This window comes from Neovison vison, chromosome 6 (assembly GCF_020171115.1).
Source record: "Neovison vison isolate M4711 chromosome 6, ASM_NN_V1, whole genome shotgun sequence".
NCBI classification, from domain to species: domain Eukaryota; kingdom Metazoa; phylum Chordata; class Mammalia; order Carnivora; family Mustelidae; genus Neogale; species Neogale vison.
The window spans coordinates 56468547-56487680 of record NC_058096.1 but is presented as its reverse complement, the minus strand read 5'-3'; the positions used below and the strand labels follow the sequence as shown (position 1 = coordinate 56487680).

The window sequence follows — 19134 nt, the reverse complement described above, 5'->3', positions numbered from 1 at the left end:
CTTAATATGCTGTAGAGGTGAATGATTTTTCTGTCTTATTCCATGGAATTTTTCTATGAAGAAACTCTTTCTTTGAAAAACTTCCATTTCAGGGCAGGAGTGGCATTTACTGAGCACCTATCATGTGCATGGTATTTTATATAAAGTATAATTATATAATGGAGAAGATGATACTCTTGTGTCATGGGATTGTGGTAAGGATTAGGAGAGGCTTAAAAATACTTGATTCAGTGCTTACTCGAGCCACAGAAAATGCTCCAAGAAATGGCAGTAGTGCCTCCTGAATTTCCATGAAGGAAGAACTTATAAAAGCAATTGGCTAGAGGAAGGAGCTAAGTTGGCTAAGGCCAACTTTGAAGGCTTGTAGAACAAGCCGTTGTACCTACGCAGACTTACCTGGTATAGTTTCGGGTTGGAATTGATGGAAGTTTTGGGAAAGCCTCAAATGTCCCGGTTAGAGTCGCAGTGGTTGTTATTACTCTGAGCTTCCCTTACTCATCCCCTCTACTGCTGCATCAGCTAAGACCGCTGTCCTCATTGTTTTCACCCTCACACTGAACCCAGGCTCTTTTGGCTCTTGTTCTTTTTCTTCTGAGATTTCTTCTTAAAAAAATAATTTAAGAAAATACACAATATCTATGAGCGGTAGAAAACAGAAAATAATAAGAAAAAGAAAGTCATCAGTAATCTCATTACATGACAGGGGAGGTGTCATGTTTCAGAAGCATGTCATGTGTCATGCTTCTCTGTAAAAGACCAGAAAGTAAATATTTCTCCCTGTTCAGGCTGTGTGTTCCCTGTTGAAACTACTTAACTTTGCCATTGTGCTATGAAGGCCACGTAGACAATATGTAAATGAATGGACATGATTGTGTTCCAATAAAACTTTATTTACAAAAACAGTTAGTGAGCCCCATTTGGCTTTTGGACCATAAATTGCCAACCTCCGATCTAGAGAAAACCACTGTTTTGATTTATTTCCTTACATATATGGACATGCATATCATATATGTTCTTCAAAAACATATGTGATCACAGGGTACATATTAGTAATTTGCTTTTTCTTATCATTTTTGGGGAACTAAAATATAACATGAAAATCTGTCTGCAATTTATGGATTATTATCCAACTAGTTTTTTTTTTAAATATTCATATCCATTTTTGGTGAGCTTTTGTGTAACTACCATTAAATTCCATCTGTTCTTTCAAATTTCCAAGTTTCAGGTTTTGTAACATTCTCAAATTATGAGTGTTCATAGGTCTTAGTACATAAATGTAGAGTGAAACATTTTAGTAATTGTTTTGAAGCAATTTAAGTGGATTTCTCTATTATTTGCTATCTGACAATAGGTTATACATCACGTAAGCAATTCAGATTAATGTAATTTTTTAAAACATAATTTCATATTGAAGCAGTGATATTTTTATATTGTTTCCAGAGATGCAGGGGCTGCAAGACTTGATGTATTTTCAGGTGAGTGTTTTTGTTTTCTTTTTTTCCCTTTCTAATGGAAAAGCTTGTAGTTATTTTGCTTTTATTTTATTTCATGAAATCAAAGCACTTTTTATAGATTTCTAATGTAATTTAAGTGCTTTGTGAGTACAGTGACCCTATGGGGAGCCAGGTTGAGAAAAGTATACTCTGAGAGTGGAATTGTTCACTTGTTAGGGGACCCATTTACAAAATTAGATCTTCCAGGGTTTTGTGAAAGTATCAAGAGTGATGTGGAACAGTCAATTTGCCTGCCACAAGAAAACAGTTTTATTTTAAAAAGCACATTAACTTAATGGTTATCCATAATTAAATATACATCATTCTCAACTTACCACAGTTTTAAAATGTGTAAGTGAATGTGAAGCATGAATGTTTGAGGGCTCTAAAATTCAAGCAAGGTATGTTTTCTTCCCTGACTTCATTTTTAGTCATCAAATACTTATTGTACTTAATAGTTCATTTCATTAGAATATGATGCAGATGAATTTAGGTTCTGAGATCCAGTCTTGTATTTAGTATTGCCTGGGTAAATGTCTGCAGTGTTAAAACTGATCCCGAACCCTGATTCTGTCAGCTCTCCTGTAAACGTTGGCTGTTGGTCACAGGCAAGAATATATGGTCCATGATGTCAATCTGTATTTATAATGAAAAAGCAGCACAGTTCAAATCAATTTTTTAAGTGTTTCATATCCTGTGGGACACCTGTATGGCTTAGTTGGTGCAGCGTCCAACTCTTGATCTCAAGTCTTGATTTCAGAGTTGTGAGTTCAAGCCCCACATTCGGCGTGAAGCATACTAAAAAGAAAAAAGAAAAATGAAATCCCGTGTTAAGTGGGTGCTTCTGGTTCATGAGGCAGAGAGACATGGACATCTTGAGACATCTGAGAAAACATAATAAATGAATGCTCTTCTTCCCTTTCTACTCTTCAGGTTCTGAAAAGTTTGAGAAGGTCAAGAGGGTCAGTCTTTATTATTTATTCAAAAATGATAGTCAGTCTTTATTGTTCAAAAGTGGAGGTTAGCGTGAGAAATCCTACGGATTTGCTGGTCATACCCCAGAATCAGATACTTGCCCGACCTGTGGAGTCAGGCTTCCCCTCAACACCGGTCCGCTTGGAGTGAGCCGAGCAGAGCTCATGCACTCTGCAGGCAGCTCATTCCCAGGAGGGAACATGAGAGCTGGAGAGATCTGAACTGAGCCTCCCTAGATGATTCTTCCCTAGGTTACCAGTCAGATGAGTGAGAAGTGAGTCAAGGGACATAGAAGGGCACCTCTACTAATATTAATGTCACTCCATTTCACATGGAAGGAAATACCAGTAGTGGTGAAAAAGTGGTCTTCCCTTATATATCCCCTTAGATAGTATAAGATAGAATAAGTGTTTCTTGCCCAGGAGAGGCTCAAAGTATGGTAGGAACACAAAGAAGGAATACCTCATATTAAAGAGCAAGGGTCTAACATATAGATGTAGTTTTTGTCAAGTAGTGTTTGGGGAAAAAAAAAAAAAAGAATATCCCTGTCTGAGAAATTATTGTGAGAAAGAGAATGGAAGTAGATCGTTTTAGAGATTCATTTATTCAATAACAGTTTATTGAGGGTCTGTCATGAATGAACCAGGTGCTAGGGATAGAGCACAGAGCCACATTTGTGACTGAATACGTGTTGTCAGGAATGTGTGTTCTCATGAGGGGGAGAGAGACAGTAAGGAAGTGAACAAATGATACACCAGGCAATGAAAAGTGCTAAAAGGAAAAAGAAAGTGGGAGAAGAGAACCAAGAGCAATGGGCAGGGTGTACTATTTTTCATGATGTGAACAGGGAGAGTTTCTCTAACCAGGTGGTGTCTGGTCAAAGACCTGAATGAGGTGAGGGAGCAAACTGTGTAGGTATTTGGAGAAAAAGCAGTCAGAAAACAATGAGTAGGCCAGGTTGATAAAGCTAATTGTTAGAGCCAAAGAGATGAGCACCTTCAATGCCATGCTAAGTTTCTTTCTATAGATGGTGACTGCTGAAGAATTTTGAGCAGTATCATTTGGCAAATTAGAAATGTGCCCTTTTCAAAGAAAGTTACTCCAGCCATAGCATGCAGGGTGATCCTTAGAAGTGTGAATGGTGGGTTCGCAGGGGTGTGGGTCTATGGAAATGACCTATGGAAGATTTTGTGAGAATTGGAACTAAGGAAGTGGTCCTAGAAATGGAGAAGGAGAAAAGATTTAAGCTGCATTTCTTTTTTTTTTTTTTTTTAAAGATTTTATTTATTTATTTGAGAGAGAGAGACAGTGAGAGAGAGCATGAGCGAGGAGAAGGTCAGAGAGTGAAGCAGACTCCCCATGGAGCTGGGAGCCTGATGTGGGACTCGATCCCGGGACTCCAGGATCACGCCCTGAGCCGAAGGCAGTCGTCCAACCAACTGAGCCACCCAGGCGTCCCTTAAGCTGCATTTCATTCACAGCACACACGCATGTATTTTTGAAGATATTGTTTATTTGTGTAAGAGAGCGCACATGAGAGAGTGAGCATGAGGTCAGGGGAAGGAAGGGGCAGAGGGAGAGGGGGAAGAAGGCTCCCCACTGAGCAGGGAACCTGATTTGGGTTTGATCCCAGGACTCCGGGGTCATGACCTGAGGTGAAGGCAGAAGCTTGACTGACTGAGCCACCCAGGTGCCCCCAGAGCTCACATATTATTGATGAGGGGTTGAAGGGTTGAGAAGAATGATCCAGAATCACAAAGCACAACAAATGTCATTGGAATTCACATGTTATGTTCTTTTAGGTTTGTAGCAGAACACCAGCAGGGCATGGCTGTACTCATTTCCCCAATTTTCTCTAGCAATTGGCACGTGAGCACGCGCGCACACACACACACACACACACACACACATAGTCTTTGCCATTTGACTTCAGAATGGCACTTCTTTATTAAGGTTCTGTGTTTTGTGAAAAACTGAACTTACGGTTTTTGGTTTTAAATTATCTATTCATAAAAAAGTACCTATTCATGTTATAAAATTTTTTATTGCTGCAAATCACAATATGGCTGCCAACTTAGCAAATCGAATTTTCTTAAAAAAGTAATAAGCCAGGGTCAGGGCTTATACAGCAATAGATAGAATTGATATGGGGATAATTAATTAATCTAAGCATTGAGCCACTCTTCAGATTATTTACTGAAATCCCTGAATTACTTTTCAATCTTTTTTTTTTAAAGATTTTATTTATTTATTTGACAGATCACAAGTAGGCAGAGAGGCAGGCAGAGAGAGAGAGAGGAGGAAGCAGGCTCCCTGCTGAGCAGGGAGCCCGATGTGGGGCTTGATCCCAGGACCCTGGGATCATGACCTAAGCCCAAGGCAGAGGCTTATCCCACTGAGCCACAAAGGTGCCCCTACTTTTCAATCTTAAGTTTTCTTCAGGTAACTTGAGGGAGGACCATAAAGTTCAAACTAAACATGTTTGGCCATTGTTGTTTATCTGTTCATATGTATTGGTTCTAGTAAATGTGGATTTGCAGTTAAAATTTTTTTTAAGTGCTTAGCAAGTGGCAGGCACTAGGTTAAGTGTTAAGCATGCAGTGCCTGCTCTTAAGAAAGACCCCATCCTAGCGTGGGGGTCTGTAGAAAATACGCTGTATATCTTCACTTTCATGGGTGGAGGGCCCTTAGCTTTCACCGTATCTCTGAGGCTACTGTGTTTTAAAAAGTAAGAGCCAACAGTTTGAAAGATAAAGAGATACATAAGAAAGTGGGGAACACAAACTACAAAGAAAATGTTCATTGTGGGCTCCTGTGATGTGTGGGAATGAGGAAGTTGTCCTAGAAGGAACCTTACTGGAGCTAAAGATCTATAGGGGAAATAAGCTTCCACCTGGTGAATCAGGGGCAGAAAGGGAAAAGGGGGAGCATATGCAGGGTCTTGAATTTGGAGAGAATATAGAACACCGATGGAGTTGCAAAAATGTTTGCGATGCTCAAGGTTAGTTAAGGAGAATTTTTGCATGGAAGTGGAAGTTTGCAATATGGGTGTGGGGAGGGAATGACAAGAGGTGAGCTTGGAGAGTGTAATTGTTAGGGTTCTACAGAGAAACAGAACCTGTACGAGATAGCTACATGGACAGACAGGTAGAGAGACAGATAGATGGACTACTGTCTACCTGATCTGTCTCCCTCCACTGTAGATATGTACATGTGTTGCTATATTGATGTATATCTGTATCTGTCTACATCTATAGCTATTGATAGAGTGTCTGGGGAGGATGAAAAGGAGAGATTTTAAGGAATTGACTCAGGATTGTGGGATGGGGGCTGGCACACCTGAAATCTGTGGGGCAGCTGGCAGGTTGGAAATCCAGCTAAGAGCTTGTGTTGCGTTCTCAAGTTCTTCATCTTCAGGGTAGGCCAGCAGCCTAGAAACTCAAGCGCAATTTCTGTGTTGCAGTCTTGATGCAGAAAATTGTTTCTTTGAAGAACTTCAGTCTTTGCCTTTAAGGCCTTCAACTGATTGGATGAGGCTCACCCATATTATGGAAGTTATTTGCTTTATTAAAGTCAACTGATTGTAAATGTTAATTATATCCACAAATGTTTTTAGAGCAATATCTAGACTAAAGTCTGACCAAACAGCTGGGTACCAGAGCTTAACCAAGTTGACACATAAAATTAATTGTGAAATGCATACTGGTCTGCATTCTGCTTTTAGCAGGAACAAGGAGTGAGGCAGCTGTTGCTGTAATTCAGAGGGCAGATGATGGTTTTCTGAGCTAGGACAGTGTCATGGTGATGGAGAATGTGCTCAAACTTGAAAAGCGTTAGGGGGGTGAAATTGAGAATACATGGCAATCCTGAGGTTTAGACTTGGGGAGCTGAAGCCTAATGGCAGAGTGGTGGACATTTATTGAACAGGAAACATCAGAAGGGGAAGTTAAGTCTGATGAGGGAAAAGGTGCTGGGGTGTGTTTTAGACATGCGTATTTGGCAGATAATGGAATTTATCTAGAATGCTTAGCTTTAAGGAATTGAAATAAACATGACCAAGCTTCAGCATGGATAGTAGGGGAATATTACATTCTGAGGCTATGATTGTTTGTAGTTCCTCTCTTGGGTTTATAGAAAAAGTAAGCACTGTATATGTCTCTTGGGAATTTTGAGTCTTTCCCACCTTTTCGCCAAAGAAATTCCCTTCTTTCTGCAAGTTCCTTACATGGGGACTTTATCCCAAGAGCTGCAAAATCTGTACAGAGCCACCTAAGGCTTGGATCAGTTGGTTCCTAGTGCTGATACACAGTAGGTTAATTGGGGGAGATGTTTATTCCTGAGCCTCACCCAAGACCAGTTAATTCGGAGTATCTCCATGTGATTAAAATGTTCAGCCACAGTTGAGAACCACCTCACTGGCAAAGAACTCCACAAGAGTTCTTTGTTCCCTTTGTTGAATAGTGGGGTTTGCTCAGAGCAAAGTGGGGGAGGAATATTCTGATACATGAGTTGAGGTAAGCACTCCAGAGGACCAGGCAGAGAGAAGAACTGGGAAAACGAATTGGTAGGGAAGATCCAAAGTGCTTATAGATAGGAAGGGAAATAGTGGGGGTGGTAGGGAATTAGAAGTGAGCATGTGACAATAAAATTATGAACCTGGAAAGCTTAGGTATATGTTTTACATATTTATTTACAGGTTATCTTGAACACTATTTGACTTTTGAAATGTTGATCTGGGGTGACCGTTGAACATAGAATTGACTTAACAAATGTGCTGCAACTGAATCATCGGTATAGAGTTAGCAAATCAGTGGCTGCCCGAGGTTGGTGTGGGGGGGATGGGCATGGAAGGAGGCAGAAGGGAGAGACTGTAGAGTGACCTGAGGAAACGTCTGAGGTGATGGGTATGTTCACTACCTTGACTGTGATGATGATTTCATGAGTATGTACATATGCCACAGTTCATCCCACTGCACACTTTACACATAGGCAGTTTTTTGGTGTGTAAGCTATTTCTCAAGCTATTATCAAAAAAAAAGAGAGAGAGAGAGAGAGAAAGATGTGGTAGAAGTCATATATCCAAGTGTTGAAATTACTCTCAGAGCCAGATTGGCCAGATCACAAACTGAGCATTAAAATTAGTCTCATTACTTTTCATTACACCTTTCCATTTTTTTTTTAAACAAGAGATGACTTTCTGTTATCTTGATGATGTCTCTTGATCACCACAATTGATTCCAAATAACCTGACCATTTAAAAAATTCAAAAGCTGTTTCAAGAGGCAAATATTTACTGCCACTAAAAGCACACAGAAATGGCTCTTATGGGAATTAACTACTGACAGGAGAGCCTGAGGAATTAAAGAAGAACAGCCTGGATTGGCTTTAGAATGAGTGCTGTGGTGGAAGGCACAAAGGTGGATCAGTGGGTAGAGGGATCCTGGGGTCACATCACCATCTCCCTTTATTCCCACCCCCAGGGTGGAAAACATTTGAAGTTTAAAGGCTAGGCAGATTCCAGAGCAGGGCAAGCCCCACTGTACACATAATTTATTAATGTTTAGATGTTTCATGATAATTTAAAGCCTTCTTGGTGCAGGACTGTCTTCCCCCTGCAGTGTCCTGTGAAACTATAGCCTGGACACCTTTCTGAGCGTCATCTTTGCGCCCTCACTCTGTTACTACGTGGCTGCCTTTGAGGGGGACAGATAATTATGTAAGCAGCATGACTTTCTGATGAACAAATTAAGACCCATATTTACCAGTGATAACGAAGGAACTGCTTTTTCTTACAGTGGATAATGAAAAACTGCAGGGTGGATTCATGTTGTGCTTCCTGGATGATGGATGTGGTATGAATCCTGGTAAGTTAATTATCTGGATACCTAACTGGCTGTTCGGGGAAACAGTCAGAAAACCCATCAAACAAATAAAAATAAATTGAGCTATCTATGCAAAAACAGGCATGGAGCTATTAAGGGAAAATAAACCCTAGACTTAACATATTGTTGAACTTTCTAGATTTAAATATTCCAGCTGACAGAGTAAATTAATTGTAATCATCTAAACCAAGACAAAAAGGGAGCGTAGATAAATACTGCAAGAAAGATGAAAAGCAGAAGGTGTGATTATGTGTGAGGAAAAACATCTGGGAATCCATGGAAAAGGCAGGGTAACTGGATGGATTTGGAAGTTGTCTGAGCCCACCCTTCAGGTATTGCTTGCAAGAGGCCTGAGGCAGTTTCCGGTACCTTCAGGCTGTTTTTAATTTTCTGCTTAACCTTGAGGAAGAGGTTACCTCTTCTTGTTTTTAGTGGTAGATTTTTTTCTTGGTATGTTCAAAGGTTTAGTAGCTTCAGTCAGCTATTCTCATCATAATGAATACATCTACAATTCTTTGCATGATTTTTCTTTTTCTTTTCTTTCTTCTTTTTGGGGGAGTACCTTAACGCTAACCAAAACACAACACACAGTGGGGGCACGATACCAGTTTACTATGAAATTGAAATGTTATTTCTTCTGATAAGAGCTTTGAGTCATTTGGGATAACTTATCCCTGAATTCTTATTTAATACTTGTCTATGTCCCACAAGACAGGGTGGTTGACCGCTAGGTTAAAAAAAAAAAAAAATCGTGAGGGGAATTCAAGTAATAGGGAACGGTTCTGGTCATTTCTACAGCAGTGGAAAGCATTCTTGTCATTTTTGGAAACTCAGAATACAAAGTAAAGCAGTTATCTTCTTGCTAGTCTCTGAAGTACTCTCTTGGTATGAACAGTCAGAGATTATTAGCAAGCTTAGAAAATGGCCAAATATCTTACTCAGGTCTCATTCTGACTTTGTTGGGATAATTTTGATTTCTCCAGGTGATTTTGACTCAAGGTATTGTTGGTTCCTTAGTGTTTAAAAGAGAGAGTTTGTGAGAAAATCATGATGAAAAAAAGTTTTGTTTTTCACTTCTAGACTGACCATTAAGTTCATTTTCCTGAATATCTAAATAACAGAATGTATGATATATTCTAAGTCACTTCCTTTAAAAAAAAAAAAAAAGAAAATAGAAAAAGAAGCAACTCCTTTTATAATATGGCCATGAGCAAAATGATGAAAACACAGAAAAGTGGCAAATGCTCATCTTCAGAAGGAACTCACACTTCAGTTGAAATATACAGGATTATTTTTAAAAGCCTGCTAGTGTTGAGAGAGCAATTCCTATTAATATCAATTGGAAATTGGGGCACCTGGGTGGCTCAGTTGGTTAAGCATCTGCCTTCTGCTCAGCTCATGATCCCAGGGGCCAGGCATCTAGCTCCCCATTCAGCAGGGAGTCTGCTTCTTCCTCTCCCTCTGCCCCTACGCACCCTCCCCCCTCCTTGACAGCTTGTTCTCAAGCTCTCTCTCAAATAAGTTAATAAAGTCTTTTAAAGAAAAACATTGATTGGAAATCAAGTAATAAGTTGGAAGGAAGAGTTTATCTGATGACTGAAGATAGAACCTGTCTGTGGCCCAAACTGAGTTAAATCAACCTTAACCCGGCTTAAGTGGGTAGGAGAAGAATCCATGAAACAAGATGGGATAGGGAGGGAGACAAACCATAAGTGACTCTTAATCTCACGAAACAAACTGTGGGTTGCTGGGGGGAGGGGGGTTGGGAAAAGGGGGATAGGGTTATGGACATTGGGGAGGGTATGTGCTTTTGGGTAAATTGGAAGGGGAGGTGAACCATGAGAGACTATGGACTCTGAAAAACAATCTGAGGGGTTTGAAGTGGCGGGGGGGTGAGAGGTTGGGGTACCAGGTGGTGGGTATTATAGAGGGCACAGCTTGCATGGAGCACTGGGTGTGGTGAAAAAATAATGAATACGTTTTTCTGAAAATAAATAAATTGGAAAAAAAATCCAAAAAAAAAAAAAAAAAATCAACCTTAACCCAGAGGGTAACTGAAGGAATTTTCACTCTTGGCTTCCAGTCTTCCCTATCATAGTCCATTCCTCACACAGCATCCCAAGGGTATTTTCTTTTAATAAAAATGACCTCGGGGGGCGCCTGAGTGGCTCAGTGGTTTAAGCCTCTGCCTTTAGCTCAGGTCATGATCTTGGGATCCTGGGATTGAGCCCCACATCGGTCTCTCTGCTCAGCGGGGAGCCTGCTTCCCCCCCACCCCCACTGCCTGCCTCTCTGCCTACTTGCGATCTCTATCAAATAGATAAATAAAATCTTTAAAAATAAAAAAATAATAAAATAAAAATGACCTCGGGGCACCAGGGTGGCTCAGTTGGTTAAGATTAAGCATCTGCCTTCAGCTCAGGTCATGATCCCCGGTTTCTGGGATTGAGCCCTGCTCAGGCTCCCACTCGCTCACTCTCTCTGTCAAATAAATAAATAAAATCATTAAAAAAAGATATCTATAATACAAATGATCACCTCAAACCCTTAGTGGTTTTTCATTACTTTGGGATATAATTTATACTCCCCAGTAATGCTTCCAGTTTCTCACATTATTTAGCCTTTGTCCACCTCTTTGACCATTTCTCATGGCACTCACTCCCTTGCTTGTAACATTCCAGCCACAGCTGCTGGGCCGTGATTTGTAGCTCATCTCAGATGTCACCTCATGAAAGAAGCCTTCCCTGATCATTCTGTCTGAGGGCCACACCTCTGTTAATCCTCTATCACATTACCCTGGTTTTATTTTCTTCACTAGTGTTCTTAGAAATTATCTTGTTAGTTTCTAATCTGCTTCTCCTACCGTGACATAAAGTTGTGGTGGGAAGGGGTCATGTCAGTGTTCTGTATCCGTTCCCAGAACTCCAGCCACCATACGTGGGCGTCTGGGAGGTGTGCTTTGAAAACCACAAAATATGGTCTCTGACAGCCTTGGATTGTTGTCCTTACAGTCACATTCAACAGCTGTTCCACCTTGGACACGTTATGTATACTTTGAACTTGAATTTCCTCCTCCATAACATGCAGATAATCATCACAGTATCTATTCTGTATGTTTATTATAAATGTTACATAGGCAATGCATGTAAAATATATGATACAGTCCCTAGCATATACTGAACAATAAAGGAAGCTAATATTGTTATCATGGATACCCTCACTTAATACCCATCCCTTTATAAGAACACGTGATAAAATGTCCAGTTGGCTGCAGACAAGCAGAGTATCTGCACATAGATTGACACCGGTCTTTGGGATACTTTTCAGAGCACATACTCAGGTATGCCCATTGGGTGACCCGTTTCTATCCTTCCCTGTTTCTCTAGGAGCATTCTGGTTTCTGGGGGTATATATATTTTGAAGTTCAGACAGTTCTTCTCTAGAATTCCAGAATGCTCTGGAGAGATCTGGTGAATGACTCTGAGAGTCTGGAAGAAGTGGCCCTTCATCCCCAGTGAGTGTCAGACCAGAAGCCATTCTGCCCTGCTCAGTCTTCCATGGAGCTGGCTAAGAGCCGAATTCATGGAAAATGATTAGTGGTATGGATAATTGTAACACTTATTAATTGGCACTTATTAAGTATATTGTGTTCAGAGTTTCACAAACAAATGATCACATTTGATCTATTTGTCTTCATCAACAACTCTATAATATCGGTCTTACTACTTTTTTAGAGATGAGGAAATCAAGACTCAGAGTTTAAACTCTGTTTACCCAAGGTCATGTGGCTAGGTCTGTTTGACCTCTTTCAATATATTACAGTTAAGATCCTGGTTAGAATGTGAAGCCTGTTTCTGGGCTCCACATGGAGCTGTACCTGGCTTGACCCAAGACCTATGGGTTTGTCCTAATGTCCTGAGATACGTGTGACATCCTGACAACTGGACCTATGGCCAGGGTCAGTGACTCTTAATTTCTAACCACCTAAATGTCTATCAATTATAGAGGAAGCTTCAGAAATCATTTACTTTGGAACATCCAAGAAACGGTCATCAGCCTTGAAGTTTATTGGGCAATATGGTAATGGTCTCAAAAGGTGAGAGATATTTTTTTCCTTTAAAGCGTGTATTACTGATACTAGGAACAATTTTAATTTAAAGGCAGTCTTACACAGAACGATCTAGGTTTGTAAAGCTTTAAAGATATATATAAACTGAAGGGTCCTATCTTGTTTTGGGATTTCCATACTGATAACTGACTTGGATCTTTACAACATTTGTAAATTTAATTCTCAAATAGGGGATGGATCCTCTCAAGTGTGGTAGCAGAAGCCCTGAACTTCAGAGCTTCCTTGAATCTCTGTTCTTTTGTTTCTCAGAGCATATGTTAATTCAGGTGTAATACGTGTCCACAGCTTATTTTATTAGTCTGCCTCCGTGGAAGGCGAGGACAAGAGTAAATTGTCACCCATTTGACTCCTGCTACGGGCACATGATTGTTCTTTTCTTGAGTCCTGGACAGCACCTTACTTCTAGCAGTCCTGTCTTAAGCAAGGGTGTAGAGCTGGATTGGTTTAAATCCATTTGCTCTACTTGGAGGGGAAAAAAAATCATTATTTACACCCTTTTGGTGATGGGTCAGCAAAACAGGGGCATTACTTCTGTGAAAGAACAATTCATTATAGTGCAGTTTTGTGCCCGCCTCTTTCTTCTTTTCATTGTTCATGATGTAAACCAGTATGTTCTTGATTTTTAATATAGTGGATCCATGAGGATTGGGAAAGACTTTATTCTTTTTACCAAGAAGGAAGAAACGATGACCTGCGTGTTTTTTTCTCAGACATTCTGTGAAAGAGAAGGTCTTACTGAGGTAAGAGTTGAGATTTTTCCTTTGGTTTCCATAGTAACAGTGTTTTTTCATTTGCTATCTCAGGAGGTGAAGTCTAGTGGTTCTTTTCTGATTATGATTTAGAAATTTAGGAATGTATTTGGGAAATGAGAGAAGGTGGCTGGACGTTCTGGGCAGGTCAATAGAACCTGTCCTGTTGACCAATCTTTTTTTTTTGGGGGGGGGTAGTATTTTTCAAAACAGATTTTATTTATTTATTAGAGAGTGTGAGCGTGAGCACAGTGGGGGGCAGAGGAAGAAGGGAAAGCAGGCTTCTTGCTGAGTAGGGAGCCTGATGCATGGCTCCATCCCTGAGATCATGACCTAAGCCAAATCCTATGCTTAACCAACTGAGTCACCCAGGTGCCCCCCTGTTGACCCTTCTTGAGTGGCTTATTAACTCCTAGGCAGTTTTTAGAATGTTATTTTCATTATCCATATACCCAAATCTCCTAGCATAAGAGGCTCCCTTTGGCACAGTGAGCTTTTTGGAGGGAGCCTGCAAAACATTTCCCCTATTTATGTCATAAATGGGTTATCATTTTAAAAATAACTTTTGGGGGCACCTGGGTGGCTCAGTGGGTAAAAGCCTCTGACTTTGGCTCAGGTCATGATCTCAGGGTCCTGGGATCGAGTCCCGCAGTGGTCTCTCTGCTCAGCAGGGAACCTGCTTCCTCCTCTTTCTCTGCCTTATTCTCTGCCTACTTGTGATCTCTGTCTGTCAGATAAATACATTTAAAAAATCTTTAAAAAAATAAATAAAAAATAAAAATAAATTTTGGATTAAAATACTTGGAATACAAAATCTAAAGAAAATGAGTGCAAAATGGACTTAAAACTGAAACCCCGGTGACCATAATTTCAACTCCATCTGATGACCTAGCTATGCTTTATTAATTTGCAGTGTCTGAGCTTCGCTATTCAGAATGTCAGTGTAATTCAATACAGCAAATGCAGGTTAAGAAACTACCCAGCACTTCTACCCTGTGGAAGGCAGAAAACCATCAGGAGATCATCTGACCATCAAAGTGGTCACAAAATATAGGCAAACACATGTGAATTGGACACATAACAAAATGAGGGTGTTTAAGAAGAATGGCGTTCAGCATACTCATGGATTTCTGCTGTTACAGAATTGTCAAAAGCAGGGGTATGGATGGAGAGATTAGAGAGCCTTGATTGGTCCACGAGGGTTTTATGGAGTGAATACCACTTGCTGCTGGAAAGGCTGGTATACGGAGAGAAGTGGCATGCGCGACTCTCAGACCTGGACAGGAGTGTGGGGGTGGAAGGATGGTGGAACTGTGAGGTTGTTCCTAGGGATGCAGCATGCCCACGGGCCGCAGTGGGGTCGGGTCAGAGAGGCAACATTTTGTAGGCCATAGGGAGTAGCTGAGTGAGAGATTGATAGAAGGAAAAGCAGTGGCTTAAGAATTGATGTTGCCATTTATGTATGTAAAGGCATGGAAAATTGGGCCAAAGCTGAGGTTATAGCTAAAATGGGCCATTTCCCCATTTAAAAAAAAAAAAAAAGGCAAAAAAATTAAAACCAGCAACCCCTTCCCATTTCTACTTCTACTTCCAGGAAATCTCTTGCAACAATATTAGCTGATTTTTTTCAATATTTTCCTGCATATCGCTGTGTAACATACTTATATTGCTACTTCTTGATTTCGTGTATTATGTATTAACTGTTCATTATAAAAAGATTTTTGTATTATTTCCTCTGTATCACACATACATATCTTTCCAATTCTCCATCCTCAACATAGCTCCATTGTAAGTTTACATATGCTAATGTTCAGTATTTACACTATAAGACTGTATAAACACTATTCACAACTATATCCTGTCATAAAGTGTTTTTTCCTTTTTCTGCACAATTCTTATTCTTCCCGGAATTAAAAATTGTCTGTTTCGTGTTCTGTGTACTTACTGCTGTCACTGATTACCTGCTTGGTTTTCTGTCTTTCTCACTATGTTAGTTCCAGTCTCCAGCTGTCCTCTTCTCAGTCCTATCTTCCTGAAGACTGTGCTCTGGAGTCTTCTGTGCTACTCCTCACTCCTGCTGGTGTTCTGCTGTGCTCCTAGGACCTTCCCTTGCCAATACATCCTCCATTAGCTTTCTTTCTTTCTTTCTTTTTAAAGATTTTATTTGTTTATTTGACAGAGAGAGATCACAAGTACGCAGAGGGTGTGGGGGGGGGGGAGCAGGCTTGCTGCTGAGCAGAGAGCCGGATGTGGGGCTCGATCCCAGGACCCTGAGATCATGACCTGAGCTGAAGGCAGAGGTTTAACCCACTGAGCCACCCAGGCGCCCATCTCCATTAGCTTCCTTAACAAGGATGCATGAGAGGTCAAGTATTTTGAGGAAAAAACACTTTATGTGAAGACATGCGTGAAAATATTTTTATCCTACATGAGCACTCAATGATAGTTTGGCTTGGTGTTATTTGTAGGTTGAAATGAATCTTCCTTCAGGAACTGGCAACCATTGCTCCATTATCATCTTATTTCCAGCATTGTCATTGAGAAGGCTGAAGCCATTTTAATTTCTGAGTCTCTTCTTATCCTCTATCTACTCTTTGAAGTCAGTAGAACTTCTCTTTGTCTACTCAGAACTACTCTTTGTCTCCAGTGTTCTGATTTAAGTATTTTGCCTTTGGATGGGTATATTTGCATCCATTGTGCTGGTTGCTTACATTTTCAATTTGGAAATACGTGTCCTTCAGTTTGGGAATATTTTTCTGTATAGCTAATGATTTTCTTCCATTCATATTCTCTTTCTTTTTACAACTTCTCTTCTTAACTCTTGGACATCTGGGACTGGTTCTTTGATTTTCTTATCTTTTCTCTCCTGTTTTCTGTGTTTTATTTTCTGGGAGGTTTGCTATTTATTTATTTATTTATTTTCAGCTTAACAGTATGCATTGTTTTTGCACCACACGCAGTGCTCCCTGCAATACATGCCCTCTCTGGGAGGTTTTCTAACATTTCTTCTTCCAACCTTATTATAAATATTTTTCTGTAGTCATAGTCTTCATTTCTAAGAAGTGTGTTAAAGTCTCTCAGTATTCTTTTTTAAAGACATATAGTTCTGTTTCATAGATACAGTAATTCCTTTTAGCACTCTGGGTTTCTTTCTTTCTTTTTAAATTTTTATTTATTTATTTATTTATTTATTTTTAAAGATTTTATTTTATTTATTTGAGAGAGAGAGACAGTGAGAGAGAGCACGAGCGAGGAGAAGGTCAGAGAGCGAAGCAGACTCCCCATGGAGCTGGGAGCCTGATGTGGGACTCGATCCCGGGACTCCAGGATCACGCCCTGAGCTGAAGGCAGTCGTCCAACCAACTGCGCCACCCAGGCGTCCCTAAATTTTTATTTATTTTTTAAAATTTCTTTTCAGTCTTCCAAGATTCATTGTTTATGCAACACAGCCACTGCTCCATGCAATATGTGCCCTCCATAATACCCACCACCAGGCTCACCCAACCTCCCACCCCATCCCCTCCAAAACCCTCAGTTTGTTTTTCAGCATCCACAGTCTCTCATGGATCATCTCCCCCTCCAATTTCCCTCAACTCCCTTCTTCTCGTCATCTTCCCATGTCCTCCATGTTATTTCTTATGCTCCACAAATAAGCAAAGCCATATGATACTTGACTCTCTCTGCTTGACTTATTTCACTCAGCATAATCTCTTCCAGTCCTGTCCATGTTGATACAAAAGTTGGGTATTCATCCTTCTGACGGAGGCATAATACTCCGTAGTATATATGAACTATATCTTCTTTATCCATTCTTCCGTTGGAGGGTATCTTGGTTCTTTCCAGTTTGGGACTGTGGCCATTGCTGCTATGAACATTGGGTACAGTTGGCCCTTCTTTTCACTACATCTGTATTTTTGGGGTAAATACCCAATAGTGCAATTGCAGGGTCATAGGGAAGCTCTATTTTTAATTTCTTAAGGAATCTCCACACTGTTTTCCAAAGTGGCTGCCCCAACTTGCATTCCCAGCAACAGTGTAAGAGGGTTCCCTTTTCTCCACATCCTCTCCAACACATGTTGTTTCTGTCTTGTTAGTTTTAACCATTCTAACTGGTATAAGGTAGTATCTCAATGTGGTTTTGATCTGAATCTCTCTGATGGCTAGTGATGATGAATGTTTTTTCATGTGTCTGTTAGCCATTTGTATGTCTCCTTTGGAGAGGTGTCTGTTCATTTTTTCTGCCCAGTTTTGGATGTGATTATCTGTTTTGTGTGTATTGAGTTTTAGGGGTTCTTTATAGATCTTGGATATCAGCCCTTTGTCTGTAGTGTCATTTGTGAACATCTTCTCCTATTCTGTGGGTTGCCTCTTTGTTTTGTTGACTGTTTCCTTTGCTGTGCAGAAGCTTTTGATCTTGATGAAGTCCCAAAAGTTCATTTTCACTTTTGTTTCCTTTGCCTTTGGAGAAATATCTTGAAAGAAGTTGCTGTAGCTGATGTCGAAGAGGTTACTGCCTGTGTTCTTCTCTAGGATTCTGATGGATTCCTGTCTCACGTTGAGGTCTTTTATCCATTTCGATTTTATCTTTGTGTATGGTGTAAGAGAATGGTCGAGTTTCATTCTTCTACACATAGCTGTCCAATTTTCCCAGCACCATTTATTGAAGAGACTGTCTTTTTTCCACTGGATATTTTTTCCTGCTTTGTTGAAGATTATTTGACCATAGAGTTGAGGGTCCATATCTGGACTCTCTACTCTGTTCCACTGGTCTATGTATCTGTTTTTGTGCCAGTACCATGCTGTCTTGGTGATCACAGCTTTGTAGTAAAGCTTGAAATCAGGCAACGTGATGCTCCTAGTTTGGTTTTTCTTTTTCAACATTTCCTTAGCAATTTGGGGTCTCTTCTGGTTCCATACAAATTTTAGGGTTGTTTGCTACAGCTCTTTGAAAAATGCCAGTGGAATTTTGGTAGGAATGGCATTTAAAGTATAGATTTCTCTAGGCAGTATGGACATTTTAACAATGTTTATTCTTCTGATCCCTGAGCATGGAATGGTCTTCCATCTTTTTGTGTCTTCAATTTCTTTCATGAGTGTTCTGTAGTTCCTCGAATACAGATCCTTTACCTCTTTGATTTGGTTTATTCCCAGATATCTTATGGTTTTTGGTGCTATAGTAAGTGGAATCATTTCTCTCATTTCCCTTTGTGTATTTCCATTGTTAGTGTATAAGAAAGCAACTGATTTCTGTACATTGATTTTGTATCCTGCCACATTACTGAATTGCTGTATAAGTTCTAGTAGTTTGGGGGTGGAGTCTTTTGGGTTTTCCATCTAAAGTATCATGTCATCTGTGAAGAGGGAGGGTTTGACTTCTTCATTGCCAATTTGAATACCTTTTATTTCTCTTTGTCGTCTGATTGCTGTTGCTGGGACTTCTAATACTATGTTGAACAAGAGTGGCAAGAGTGGGCATCCTTGCCGTATTCTTGATCTCAAAGGAAAGCTGTCAGCTTTTCTCCATTGAGGATGATATTTGCTGTGGGTTTTTCATAGATAGATTTTATGAAGTTCAGGAATGTTCCCTCTATCCCTATACTTTAAAGCGTTTTAGTCAGGAATGGATGCTGTATCTTGTCAAATGCTTTACTGCATCAATTCAGAGGACCTGTGGTTATTCTCTCCACTCTTACTGATTTGTTCTATCGCATTGATTGATTTGTGAATTCTGAACCACCCCTGCATCCCATGGATAAACCCCACCTGGTCACGGTGGATAATATTTTTTTTTCAATTTATTTATCTTCAGAAAAACAGTATTCATTATTTTTTCACCACACCCAGTGCTCCATGCAAGCCGTGCCCTCTATAATACCCACCACCTGGTACCCCAACTTCCCACCTGC

The 19134-nt window shown here is 40.2% G+C and overlaps 1 protein-coding gene across 1 annotated transcript in view; it reads left to right on the top strand.

The window, feature by feature from the left end:
• MORC1 (MORC family CW-type zinc finger 1) overlaps positions 1-19134 on the top strand; it is a 187187-nt gene that overhangs the window by 16267 nt on the left and 151786 nt on the right. Inside the window, exons 6-9 of the mRNA XM_044254799.1 lie at positions 1441-1475; positions 8264-8332; positions 12356-12446; positions 13111-13219. Coding sequence (XP_044110734.1) covers positions 1441-1475; positions 8264-8332; positions 12356-12446; positions 13111-13219 — 304 coding nt within the window. The remainder of the gene's footprint in view (positions 1-1440; positions 1476-8263; positions 8333-12355; positions 12447-13110; positions 13220-19134) is intronic.